The 15,069-nt window shown below is 35.7% G+C and overlaps 1 protein-coding gene across 1 annotated transcript in view; it reads left to right on the top strand.

Annotated features, from left to right (window-relative positions):
* The first annotated feature begins 860 nt into the window (after positions 1–860).
* The window catches only part of LOC106883856 (scavenger receptor cysteine-rich domain superfamily protein), a 72,645-nt gene continuing 58,436 nt past the window's right edge, over positions 861–15,069 (top strand). The window contains exons 1-5 of the mRNA XM_089352466.1: positions 861–900; positions 4,814–4,861; positions 10,855–10,996; positions 12,802–12,962; positions 13,550–13,685. Coding sequence (XP_089208592.1) covers positions 888–900; positions 4,814–4,861; positions 10,855–10,996; positions 12,802–12,962; positions 13,550–13,685 — 500 coding nt within the window. The 5' untranslated portion in view covers positions 861–887. The remainder of the gene's footprint in view (positions 901–4,813; positions 4,862–10,854; positions 10,997–12,801; positions 12,963–13,549; positions 13,686–15,069) is intronic.

Raw genomic sequence — 15,069 nt, 5'->3', positions numbered from 1 at the left:
CTAGAAACGGGGCTGCTATATAGCTGAAACAATTTTTTCTGGTAAGTACAGTCTTTTCGGAGTATTCTTGCTCATTTTCATGATTCTGATATTTTATTTATTTGTTGCAGATTTTTGAATAAACAAGCTTCGAATTTACAAGGAAAATAGAGAAAACTGAGTATCGTGCTGTCATAAACTATCTTCATTTGAAAGGCATAACTCCATCAGAAATCCATGAAGATATGGTGAGAACCTTAACAGACAATGCTCCTTCATATGCAACAGTCAAACGCTGGGTAAATGAATTCAAGCGTGGCAAGGAGAGTGTGGAAGATGATGTCTTAGAGGTGGTCATCATATATTAAAAGTAAACTTCCGGTGAATTTATGAATCAATATCCAATTCTTATCTTCACTTTTTATACATTAACAATAGTCATTAGAAAGGCATGGATGTCACATAATTCTGTTCGCCTTATAAATTTGTGTATGTGTCACATCAAATTCCTTACGAATTTTATTGATGTAGTTTTTCTTCTACTTATGCATTTGTTGACTTTTTCTTGTTTAGCAACGACTACTCATAAGTATTGCTTATCAGCTCAGACTAAATTTAAGTGGTACTTTCAATTTTTTTATTTTTTTAAAAAGGAAAAAGGAAATGATGTTTCCATAAAACAAGTTTATTTTTATTGGTCAATAGGGTGGGTATGAGATAAACCAAGCTGTTACAGTCAATTAACAAGGATCGTCTTCATGTAATGCAATTGATAAAACTAATTGAGGAAACGATAAAGCAATTCACTACTGATAACAACAAAACATAAGTTTATTTTCTCACCAGATATTATTTATATGTAATATACTAATGCACAAGTTGCATTTCACAGAAGGAACTGCTTTAAAATGCTATCTATCTGTAAGTAGATGTTTTGTTACCTGTTAAATTTGTCATTTCAACATTTTTACAAATATATCCATTATAGTTGTGATTCACTCTTAGGTCAGCACTACAACTATGCACTACCTTACTTTACTATTGACCTTAAGGTATCGTAAAGGCACTATCCCCATGTATGACGTATCTTGGGCACTTTTCGACCTAGCAGAGCCCATCATATTCCGCATCTCTGCAATGATTTGAGGAAAGATATACTGAGATATATAGCAAATTGAAAAGTAACGAAGAGAAAGCGTGAAGTTAAAGCATGGTTTGTGGGCAAATAAAATCGCAATTATTTAATTGAACTGTATACTTAAAGCAAAATATATAAATCTAACTGAATTGCTAGTCGACATGAGAATGATCGCCTGCACGAAGTGCAAAAAAATGACAGAATCGTTAGCACGTCGGTAGAATTTTTTTACATTTCTTCCAACATTCTACATTGTGATTTCAAATACCATCGAACTCAATTTTGTCTATCACACTTCCGAAGTCGATAAAACCAAATAGCAGTCCTAGTATCGGGGTTGATATTTATTAATTTCCTCTCTTCAAACTTATGGCTTTGTTCCTGTGTTAGAAACTACGATCATTAACACTTAATTATTTACGTGTATGTAAAGTCTTCGAATCTTTTATTGGCTTTTATGACAATCGGGCGATTACTGGTCCTTTTGTAATATTAGAACGTCCTCTTTTTGTTTCTAATGACTTTCGTAGAAGAGAAACGCCAGTTCCCATGGCCCATTTCAGGAGCTCGGAAATTGGTTAAAAGAATAAAAGTTACCCTAAAACCACAGGCTTACAATAGAGTATTTGCAGCATTCACACGGTATCGTTCAACCACAGGCTGTGAGAAAGACAAATGTCTCGCAGTGATATCGAACCTAAAACTACGTAATTGCGAAGGGAACTTGTTAACGACTCAGTCGCACCTTCTCTTAGTCACATCAGATAAGGTTCTAGATGAATATTTGACTTTCATCGAGTATTTTTTACTTGTTTCAATCATTGTGCTGCGACCATGTTAGAGATCACTTGAAGGATTCAATCGAACAAATCGATGCCAGATTTTTACTTTCGTTTAAACTCAGTAATTTATTCATTTTGCTTCTTTTGCTGACTCGCAAGGACAAGAACAAACCAACACCGATTTTCAAGCGGTGAGAAAACAAATACACACTCGCACACACATAATACATATATGCACACACATATACATACATCAATCTATCTATCTATCTATCCATATATATATATATATATATATATATATATATACATATATATACTCTTACTCTCTTTACTCTTTTACTCTTTTAGTTGTTTTAGTCATTTGACTGCGGCTATGCTGGAGCACCGCCTTTAGTCGAGGAAATCGACCCTAGGACTTATTCTTTAGAAGCCTAGTACTTATTCTATCGATCTCTTTTGCCGAACCGCTAGGTTACGGGGATGTAAACACACCAGCATCGGTTGTCAAGCGATGTTGGAGGGACAAACACAGACACACAAACATAGACACAAACATACACACACACATACATATATATATACACATATATATACGACGGGCTTCTTTCAGTTTCCGTCTACCAAATCCACTCACAAGGCTTTGGTCGGTCCGAGGCTATAGTAGAAGACACTTGTCCAAGGTGCCACGCAGTGGGACTGAACCCAGAACCATGTGGTTGGTAAGCAAGCTACTTACCGCACAGCCAATATATATGACAGTCTTTCACAAGATTTCTCTCTACCAAATTCACTCATTAGGCTTTAGTTGGCAACACTTAGCCATGGAGCCGCGCATTAAGGCTAAACCCGAAGTCACGAGGTTACGAAGCGACCTTCTTAACCATACAGCCGTGCCTGAGCAATAATTCTTTAATATTTTGACAATTTTGTATCTCACCTGCTTTCATCTAAAATAGAATTCTAATATAGTCGAAGTCACTTTTCATTTTATACCTGGTTTCTAAAATAAGAGAGAGAATTTTCATGGCCTAGTGCTTAGGTTGTTACACATGAGGTCGTGGTTTCGATTTTCGGAGCGAACAGTAAATTGTGTTCTTGAGTAAAATACTTCGTTTCACGATACTCCAGTCTATTCCGATGTAAATGAGTGACCTGGCGTTCCTTCAAAGGTTGTTGTGATTACCCTGTGGAAACTGAGTAATATGGGTCCTAGTACCCAAGAGAGTACTTACTAAGAGGAGGTGATAATACCTTACACTATGGTATATGCCTCCTTTTATAACAATGTATTTCACTTATATCGATGTTATATTTACAGCAACTGAAGCGATTTTACTTCGTTTTCCTTTTCTTTTATTTTTTGCTTTGGTGTTCATGTGTTGTTTGTACTCCCCGGAGAATAAATACCATTTTTAATTAAATGAATGTTACAACTCTCATTTAATAACGTTGGGACTCTTCTTGTTATTCCTCTTTGATATTAACTTTATTCTTGACTACAAACGCACACACACACACACACACACATGATTATATATAAGTGTGTATGTGCCTGTGTGTTTGTGTGTGCACGTGTGTATGTTTGTGCGTGTATATATATATATATATATATATATATATATATATATATATATATATATATATATATATATATATATATACGAGGGTGTATGAAAAGTCTTGAGCCTCAAAAAGCAAAGCATAGCACAAGACTTCAAGGCTCAAAGGCCTTGAAGGCTCGAAACTTTTCATACACCCCTCGTATATACATATGTGTGTGTGAGTGTGTGTGTTTATATTTTTGTGTGTATGTATGTATGAGTGTTTGTGTGCTGTGTAAAATTTATGAAGCGAAGATTGTGATGGGCGACCTTTTTGCGTCTCCTCTTTCCCTTTCACTCTTCCTGTATTTTCTGTATTTTCCTCCTTTGCACTCCTTTTTATTTCTTCTATACCCACTATCCTAATAGTTTGTATCAAACTGTTCTTTTTCCCAATCACTTGTATTTATTTTCATCTATATTAGTTATCACATTTATACTGAACATGAAATCGTTATATCTTGAGTGATGAAATCAAATCCCAGTGTCGCTTTAACCATTGTTACCATATTTCTATTGAAATACACAGACGTTGTTTCACTTAATTTTGAAACTAAAGAAGAATTTAGTAAAATAACTTTGTTAGTAATAGGCAGCTGTTTGGAACAAAACTTAACATGAAATTCTGATGGAAGGCTTTATTTTAGATAACTTTAATCTATTTGTTACCCTTTTCCTGTTGGAAAACATTGTCTTTGTTTCACTTGATTTTGAAAATAACAAAGAATTTAGTGAAAATACCTTGTCATTATTAATCTGTTGTCTGAAACATAAATTAACGTGGAATTTTTAAGGAAGGTCTCCTTAAAACAGAAAAATGTGTATCATAGACACAAAAGCAGTCTCAGGCAAGTTAGAGTCAAAAGAATTAAAGAAGTTTCAACTTCGATTTAAAATTTAGACAATAAAGAGACGTATAGAACAAAATAGTAGAAGGATTTACGGTCATTAAGAAAACGAATGAAAGTGCATTCATATTCATTATAAGTACAAGGCGGTGAGCTGGCAGAATCGTTTGCACGCCGGGCGAAATGCTTAGCGGTATTTCTCCCGTCATTACATTCTGAGATCAAATTCCGCCGAGGTCGACTTTGCCTTTCATCCTTTTTGGGTCGATAAATTAAGTACCAATTGCGTACTGAGTTCGATCAAATCGACTGCCCACCTCCCCTAAAATTTCAGGCCTTGTGCCTATAGTAGAAAGGATATTCATTAAAAGTACGTAAAAAGTGGAACTGAATACTAAATGTGAAATGGTAATGCTTATATTGCAACTTCTTTAATTTCCCTTTGTTTGCTGTGTTTTACAGGTACTTTTGTGTTCTTTTCTATCATTTATGGAGCCTCTGGACAAGTATGTGAGTATTGTTATATACTTATTAAAATTTTTGTTTTGTAACTGGACTGTAACTTCCATAAGTGTATTGTGAGATAAAATTATTAACAGAGAACTGAAACTATTAAATAATAGTGTTTCTTACATGGTTCAAAGCTGAAACAATTATCATTGATTTTACCGTTAAGAACGTTGAAAAGAAAAGCAATAACATTTAAGATAAGATTTAAAATTTAAAAATTTCAATGTATAAGCAAAAAAATTCATCTTTCCTTTGTTCCTCGATTTCAAATTCTAGTTTCTAGTCCTAGCAAATACTATGTACAAATAATTATCGCATTCAGAGTAACTAGCTACGCGCGCGTGTGTGTGCATGTATATGAGTGCGTGCGTGTGCACGTGTGTGTATGTGGATGTGTACGAGTGTGTGAAGGCGCGTGGCCTGACCTAGTGGTTACGGTATTGTACGCACGATCGGTCGATCATGGGTTCGATTTCCAGCCCGGGCAGCGCGCTGTGTTCTTGAATAAAACGTTTCATTTCACGTTGCTCCTGTCCACTCAGCTTTAAATAGGTAACGCTGTGACAAAATAGTCTTCCGATCGGGGCTAATGTTGGCCTGCTTGCCTAACCAGCAGAGTGGCATCCTCGTTTGTAAGCTATAACGATGCGAAGCACCTTCTGACCAACGATGCATGAAAATTTCCGATAGCGTGGCCGATATCGTGTTATATACATATGTGTATATATATATATATATATATATATATATATATATATATATATATATATATATATATATATATATATATATATATATATACATATATATATATATATAAAGAATTACTTTTCGTAATGAGATTTAAAAAAAAAACAAGGCTGTGTAGATTTTAGAACATTTATAAATAGAACGTCTGACAGCTATTTCCAAGATATTTACTATATCCCTTCATCGGAGACGGTGTGAGAGGATAGTTAAGCAATTGTTAATTTAGATAAGATACGAAATAGAGAGTGAATTGGAGGAACGAAAATAGATGTGAGATATGCAGGGATATTATATTTGTAAATCCATTATTTCAGCAGAATGGTATACAGATAAGATTCCAATACCCCATGAGTAAAATCCAATAGTCTTTAGAATTGGTCATTCCAAGCATGTACGTATACACACACACACACACACATACACACACACACACACACACACACACACACACACACACATATATATATATATATATATATATATATATATATATATATATAAGTATACGCATATATATAAGTATATACACATATATATATACACATATAAGTATACATACATATATATATATATATATATATATATATATAAGTATACACATACATATAAAAACATAAAGTATATGTATTCATCAATCTATTTATCTCTCTTACTCTTTCCAATCTATATTTGATATGTGTGTGTGCGTATTATATAAAAGGAGAGAGAGAGCACATTATACATATATATGTATACACACACACACAAATATATATATATATATATATATATATATTACTTAATGTGGGTTTACTATAGAAAACTACACAACTTCGGTAGTCGAATCGAGAAAGCTCATGTAAATGTATAATGCTAAAAAGTACAGATTAATATTAGTAACAGCCGAAAATCGTCCAGTAGCGGCGATGCTGCACGAATACCGCTGTTGTGTGGCTTTCTAAAGTATACCCATGTTAAGTAGGATATACAGAATGTTGTTTTTATATAATGCTGCTACCTTCGCTAACAACGAATACATACATACATACACACATACATACATACATACATGCATACATACACACAACCACCAAGTTAGGAAATATGAGAAGCAAATACATATTTATTTTACCACGTAACTTCTATAGAATTACAGTTGTTTCGCAACTTCATGTAGCATTAATATCAATGAAGAAGTTATGCATACATATTTGCATTAATACGTATGCTCAAAATCGTAGAGTACAATTCTATATTGACAAATTAATGCAAATAAAGTAAGCTTTCTCATCAGATCACCGGAAAATCGTGGTTACACCAACAATTTGACTGTCCAGCATGGAACTCCCTATCAAGGACCTTGATAGGGTCATTGAGATACACGAGCCACTATACCACACCAAGAACTGGACCGTGTTGTGCCTTCATTCTCCTTTATTTTGATGTATTTACTGAATAATCCGAGTGAATACATTTAACCTGAAAACAACAGTGTGAAGCATACTACTAAGTTATAGAATGTACCTATTACTTGCAGTGTTGAGTTTTACAGTCATTTATGATATATATACCTACAGCGAGATGAACTGGTGTAAACGCTGTTAATTGTATTGGCTGAATATCTTAATGCAGGTCTGTATACGAACTTTCGACCTGACAGCCAGTAGTTCAACATATTGAATCAGCCCGTTGGAATTCGACTTACTCTCTAACTACCATCAAAATGGCCATTCTAACTGTAATCTTCACTCAAAGAACAAAGCATATTGAGATGAAATGAATAATAAAGATCTCTCAGATATTTGTGAGTCCTTACATGTCGGTCATTATCTTTCTAACTCAACCATTATCTCTACCAAACATTCTCTCACCGAGGGAAATGGTTTTATAAATTCACAACTTGGTCAGTTGGGAGTTTATGATTAAGCAGCGAGATGACCGTTCTTCTCAATATATTGATCGTTTTTATTACTACATATTTTATTTTGCTACAAATAAATATAATTTGTTAATAAATAACAATTCTTGAACGAATAGAAATAGTTACTGATTTTGAAGATTAACATGGTTGATTTTATCGATCAGGTTTAGTACAGAAACTTACAAAACAAAGTAGACTCTGCTGGGATTTCAGGTTTAAAACACGGGAAAATATACTTTACATTGTAAAAACTCGTCACCTTGTGTCCTCCTGTCCCTGAAATAGCCATAGTTTTATCATTGATTTTTCGAGTGTTACCCGTCATATGACTTTTAATTTTTGAAGTATACTTTTAATACCATCAGTAATATCAGAAAATATGTCGTACATACAATAATTAGTGGAGGTGCTTGGTGGTTAAGGTGTAGGATTCAGGATCGTAATGTCATGGTTTCGATTCCAAGACCAGGCGACGCGTTGTGTTCTTGAGCAAAGCATTTCATTTCACGTTGCTTCAGTTCACTCACCTGGAAAAAATGAGCCACCCTGCAACGGTCCGGCGTCCCGACCAGGTGAGGAATATATAAATCATGGAAACAGGGAAGGAACTATTATACAATAACTATAACTTTTACCAAATTTCTTGATGCTTATACAAAATGATGAAATAATAACTAATTTTCAAAATATAAATAGCCTTCTGATGAAATACAAAAAAAATATTAGTTATCTTAAAATAAAATTAAACAAACAAATTTATCAATCGCAAAATTCCTCAATGAATTCATTGAGGAAGAGCCTGCCGTGAATAAGATCACACAAAAGAACCATATTACCCACCTTGGTATCTACATACTCAAATAGCAAGATAAGTCCAGCATCATCATATACACGTCCATCTCCTTATAATTATCATTCCTTCCTCACTTTCTAACACTTTCCACCCTCCCTACCAAATACACACAGAAATGTTCAAATACCCCAACCAACCTTCTCATTGGTCAAAACTGGTAGAGAGACCTCAGTTAAACATCTATTAATGTTATATTGCCTGAAGAAAGGAATACATGAACATGATCTACCTGTTGGAGACTACGGACTGCTCTGTAATCATCCCAGGAATGCGGGCTACGATCTTAAGAAACGTGTGATTTGTCGAAACGCGCGTAGTGATACATTAGAATATTTGTAAATTCCATCCAAGGATTCTGATTATTATTACTATATATATAAAGAGGGAGAGAGAGAGGGAGAGAGAGAGGGGGGGAGAGAGAGAGAGAGAGAGAGAGAGAGAGAGAGAGAGAGAAATAAATACAGGGTGTGGTGAATAAACTGTCGTCTAAATTGCGCAAAAATGAAAATAACAATAATATCGCATTTTAACAGATATATTTACCAAAATTACATTAAAATATCTTGAAATACTAAAAAGTAAATTTATTCAATAAAATCGCCATGGCCTCCAGACTTCAGAATCTCTCTCCTGCAACACTTCTGTTAGCGGTCTCCTTGTTTAAGTTGGTGAATGCTGTCATAATTCTGGCCTTCAATTCATCTTTAGTGTAACAAGGAGTTTTGTTGGTCTCTCGCTCAACTGCACCCCACATATAATAATCAGGGGGGTTAGAGTCTGGGGAGTTAGGTGGCCAGATGTTAGGGATGATGTGGTTGCAGAAATTGTCTGACAACCACGACTGGGTTCTACTTGTGTGGAATGGTGTAGAGTCCTGTTGCTAGACATAGGGTCTTCCAGCAGCCACACTCTTCACCTAGGGCATTACTGCCTCATCCAGGCACTTGATGTAGGCCTCTGTGTTGAGTCTGAGGCCGTGTGAGAAGATGAATGAAAGCATAACGTCGCTATCACTAGTGATCACTCCAAACACCATGATGTTGACTGGATGTTTAATTTTTATCACTCTCGGTACATGTCCTCAGATTGCAATTGGTACCCAAGCATTCTGAAATGATCGTATTGGAGTTTCCAGTGCGAGTACCAATCAGTGAAGCATGTCATTTCCAAATTTTTGGCAGAGTGAAATGCGTCATGTTGCTGTTTTTCTCACAGACGATGCCCAACTGACCTTATTATATTGTGTAGTCGACAAAATCAAAAACAAACAATGCGCATGCGCAAAATAAAAGTATTAAATGGCGACAATTTACCCATTATACCCTGTATATAGAAATAGATAGATATAGATAGATAGATAGATAGATAGATAGATAGATAGATAGATAGATAGATAGATAGATAGATAGATAGATAGATAGATAGATAGATAAGCTGGAACTTACGTCGACATGTCTTCCAGTTGATCCGATTAGCGAAACAATCTGCTCGTGAAATCATCGTGCAAGTGGCTGAGCACTCCACAGACACGCATATCCTTGACGTAGTTCTCAGGGAGATTCGGCTTGACAAAGAATGTAACAAGGCTGGCCCTTTGAATCACTGATACAACTCATTTTTGTCAGCTGAATAGATTGGAACAACCTGAAATAAAGTGTTTTACTCAAGGACGCAACTCGCTTCTGTGTATGTGTGTGTCTATGTGTGTGTGTGTGTGTGTGTGTGTGTGTGTGTGTGTGTTTATACCTAGTATGTCATGCTGTAAGATTGAAAACGAAACCACATAGTTGAAGAGCGACCTTCTTAACTACAAAACCATCAAAGTAACATCAGATTGTCTATGTAGAGTCTTTATTGGGTCGACTAGGGGTTGTAGTAGAAGACATATATCCAGAACAACCCACAATGGAATTAAACCCGAAACCATATAGTTTGAGAGCTCCACCCCTCCTCCCTTGTTTACACAGCCATCTGTCATGCTATACATTCGCATTTGAGTACCGAACCATACAGTTTCAGGGCGACTTCTTGAACCGCACAACAATTTTGACAAACACTGTATTGAATTTATATAATGTGTGTATATTGATAGACTGTTATGTAAGACCAATAAGAATATCGCCAACTTGACGTGTTTGCCTGCTATCATATGCAATGCTTATTCTAACATTTATCTTATTTGTTGAAAGCGGTGAGCTGGCAGAATCGTTAGCACGCCGGGTTCGGTGTATAGCGGCATTTCGTCTGTCTTTCTGAGTTCAAATTCCACCGGGCTCGACTTTGCCTTCCAGAGTCGATAAAATAAGTACCAGTTGAACGCTGGGGTAGATCTAATCGACTTACTCCCTTCCCCGAAATTTCTGGCCTAGTGCCAAAATTTGAAATCAATATTTATCTTGTGATTTATACTTCTTTGAATAATACTGTGTATAACGTTTATGGAAAGATGTATTTATAACGTCTTCCTTTTTTTTTTTCATTTCTCAACAGTCACGCTCCCGAATAATTCCATAAGCCTTTCTCAAGGTCATAAAGGTATTGTACTACTCCATAATGCAGGAGAAATATTGCCATTAATTCAAAGTATTTCAGAAGCAGATGCTGTAAATATTTGTCATTCCAAAGGATACTTGTAAGTTATTTTTTAAACTTTCCAATCGAATTGCAATATTTATTGGTATGGAATTCTAACGAAGAACATACACTACGCAATAACGGCAGATGTCAAATGATCCAATATGCTGTCAGTTTGAATTATTCAAATTATCTAAGCCATAAATGTGTTCTACTCCTTTTTGTATAAGCCTAAATCCTTAGTGCGCGTGCACAGCAGAGTTCAAGGTCAATCTATGCCAAGCGGCTTCACTCTGCGTGCTTCAGCTTCGTTACTATGGCACCAGTCCGGATACTTCTTGATCAGACCTCAGATAGACAGACAGACAAACAGATAGATAGATAGATAGATAGATAGATAGATAGATAGATAGATAGATAGAGGCATATATACATATATGTAACATATATTTTATATATATATATATATATTATATACATACATATATGTAACACTTATATACGTATATGTAACATATATATATTTTTTAGAGTACACACAAACATGAGCAGCACAAAAACTGTGTGGCGAAAATGTATTTAATGGTGCTTTGCATCACATCAAGTTCTAACTAGCTGACAATTTCAGGAGCAATGATAATGTTTATGCAAATTCTAAAAATTTTGTTATTCTTGTCTGGACATTTTAACGTCCAGTTTTTTTGTTTGTTTGTTTTTTTTTAATACTGTTAATACTGGCATGGGTTTGAGAGAATTTGTTGAGGAAGGTTTTCTATGACTAGATTCCTTCCTGTCACCATCCCTCACCCGTTTCCAAGTAAAGTAAATGATTGAGCTGAGATCACAGTATCATTTTAATCAATCAGTTCGAACAGAAGTTTTATACAATAACCAGAGTGTTACCCGTCATATGACGGATAGCTTTTTGCCACCGAGAGCAATATCAGGAAAATATGGTGTATATATGTACAATAATTATATTTTAGCTTTTATCAAATTTATTGGTGTTTGTACAAAATAATGAAAAAAATACTAATTTTCAAAAGAAAAAAATCACCTTAAAATATAGCAAATTTCTCATTTGCATAACATGTATGTCATTATTTTTCTAAATTAAGATAATCGCAAACTACTTCAGCGAAAAATCTGAATTTCTTCCATAATTACTCTGTTGTTTACACGCTTTCCTCTTTCTCCTCTTCTTACTTTTCTCTTCCTCCTCCTCTTCCTCTTTCTCTTTCTCCTTCTTTCCTCCCTATACTTCCATCTTCCTCCTCTTCCACCTCTTCCACCTCTCCCTCCTCCTCCTCTTCTTCTTCCTCCTTTGATTCTATGTCTTCCATTGTGTGTGCGAGGGGCGGGATGAAAAGTTCTTAGCTTTAAGGATGTCGCGAAAGGCTTGATTGGAAACCCAAACTTCCAAGTTCTTTTACAAGACTTACAAAAATTGAAGGACCGCTGCAATAAGAGTGAATCTGAGAGTGCAATTTGTTGAATAAAATCATAATTAACTGATTCTCCAGTATTTTCTTTTACCTAAAACTAGGCACTTTTCAGCATCCCCTCGTATATATGGTGGGCACATTATTTTATTCATTACCTACCACTAAGCCATGAATGCATACTCATCATACATCTCTTTTGCTAACCCTCTCTTATCTTTTTTAACTCTCTTCATCTTTATCTCTCCCCCCCTCTCTCTCTCTCTCTCTCTCTATCTATCTATCGCTCACTCTCCAGTTGTCTATACGATGTAAGACGTTAACTGGAGATTCAATCAACCAACCATCCATACAACATTCATGTTGGTTGGTATCATATAAAGGTTATTTAAGACGGAGCATTTTTTTTTCTGTTATACAGCCATGGAAGTCTTCTGAATGATGAAATCTTGATTAAAGTTGACAAAAATATCACTACATGCAGTCATAAGCTCGTATGCAGAAAATGGTATCCGGTTACATGCACCTACGAACAGCGAGCCTGTAATGACACCAGTTTTGCTAAAGTGAGATGTGTAAACGGTAACTAAAACTTAGTCCTCTTTCAATATAAAAATCGTAAAAAGTGAATACCGAGACTGTTCGTTATTTTCCACCTTCTAATTCTCTTCCACCGTCTCCACTTCCTACAGATTTACAACTTCGTCGTCGTCGTCGTGGTTGCCATCATCTTAGTCGACGTCCTCCTCATCATTGCCACCGTCACCATTATCGTCCTTGTCAGCAGCAGCAGCAACAGCAGCAGCAGAAACATCTTCACAGCCATAATCATTTATATCAATAATGAAAACAGGATATGTTGACAAGAACAACGAGCGTAATCAATGTTGCTGCTGTTGCTGCTACTACTGCTGTTGCTTCTGTTGTTGTTGTTGCTGATGATGATGATGATGATGATGATGACATTGACGATGGTGATGAGATTGGTATGAAAGAAGTGATTGGGCTGTCCTTTCTACTTATGCACATGGTTTATTATTTAGATTGAAAGTTAAATTCCATTACAGCGTGTCCATTGTCCACCATATTGATTAACTCTACCAATTCTAGCTTCCATTTTTGATTTTGCTGTTGTTTTTGGTTTTTTTTTGTTTGTTTTTTTTTTCTAGAAATATATCGAGTGGATGGTGGAGGCAAAGATCATGGAGAATTACAAGTGAAAATGTATGGAAGATGGGGAAGAGTATGTTCCCGTTATTTTGATCAACATGCAGCAAGACTTGCCTGCCGTGCAGTTGGCTATGAGTAAGTAGGGGTTTCTGTTTTTTTTTTTTATTAAATCTTCTATATTATTATTATTATTATCATTGAGTGAGAGAGCAGTGCATGCCATCAAAGTGACACTGGGGTAAAATATACGAAGCCCAGTATACCCATCATGATTACCCGTCTGATAAGGGTACACCAGGCACATTCATCACAAGCATATGTGCGCGACATGGTGATCTCATATCAAGATAAACAGCGCATGACCTCGCAGGTGGGGCCCAGTTAGAATATAGCCCATCCCGCTCAAAAGGTCCCTGAATAAGGTTTGTTTAAGGATGTTGAACAAAGCACCCATGTTTCCAAAGGTGAATTATTCAAACCCCAAAGAATTCCTCTCAACACATGGCTATGATGCTCCCCCACTACTTCTGCTCATGATCAGAGATGCACATATCGTCAGCCACCAAGGGACATGCTCAACTGATTAAGGTCAAACAACTGACAAGCAAATCTGTGGTATTGAGCAGAATATTTGCTGTAGCCCATCTTTTATACCAAGACAAAACAATGTACATGATAACACTTCCAATCAATTAAGATCAGAAGCCATGAGAGCCACTGCCTAGTACTGCATCAGGGCATTATTATTATTATTATTATTATTATTATTATTATTATTATTATTATTATTATTATTATTTTATGTTTGACTTTTGTTTTGCATTTGTACAAGTTGGATCCAAGTCTCACCCAGAGACCTCAAGAGACAACAAGTTAGAAGTTCATGTAGGTGTTATGCCTAGGGTACCATATATTTGGATTTGTACAGTTTTGTTCAAGTGAATGTTTAAGAAACCATAAGAAAATTATGTGTTTGCTTTAAAATTTGAGATCACATAGACAGTATTTTACGTAGGATATGGGCAGTTCCCATGAGCACTATCTTTTGAACTTCAGCCATTTTGGGGTTTCCTGGTATCTGAGCTAGGTAGTAATCAGCCCGTTTCGCTGTCATTCCCAGGGCACCTATGACAATAGGTATTGTTTTCGTCTTCAGATTCCACATTTTGCTAATTTCTATTTCAAGATCTTTATATTTGCTCAGTTTTTAGTAGGTCTTGACAGATACGTTTATATCGATTGGGACAGTCATATCAATGAGGAGGCATGATTTTTGTCTTAAGTCTTTCAGTATGATGTCTGGCCTATTTGCGTCTATCTTTCTGTCAGTTTGAATGGTGAAGTTCCAGAGGAGTGCAATGTGATCATTTTCAAGTACTGGGGGTGGTTTGTGTTCCCACCAGTTTTTATCATGGGGTAAGTCCAGGTTTTTGCATATTACCCAGTGAATATATTGTGCAGCTCTATCATGCCTGTTGAGATACTCTGTAGGCGCAAGCAGACTGCACATGGAGACAAC

The sequence above is a fragment of the Octopus bimaculoides genome, chromosome 5, assembly GCF_046866305.1.
Source record: "Octopus bimaculoides isolate indiv1 chromosome 5, ASM4686630v1, whole genome shotgun sequence".
NCBI classification, from domain to species: domain Eukaryota; kingdom Metazoa; phylum Mollusca; class Cephalopoda; order Octopoda; family Octopodidae; genus Octopus; species Octopus bimaculoides.
This window is presented reverse-complemented; position numbering and strand designations above follow the sequence as displayed.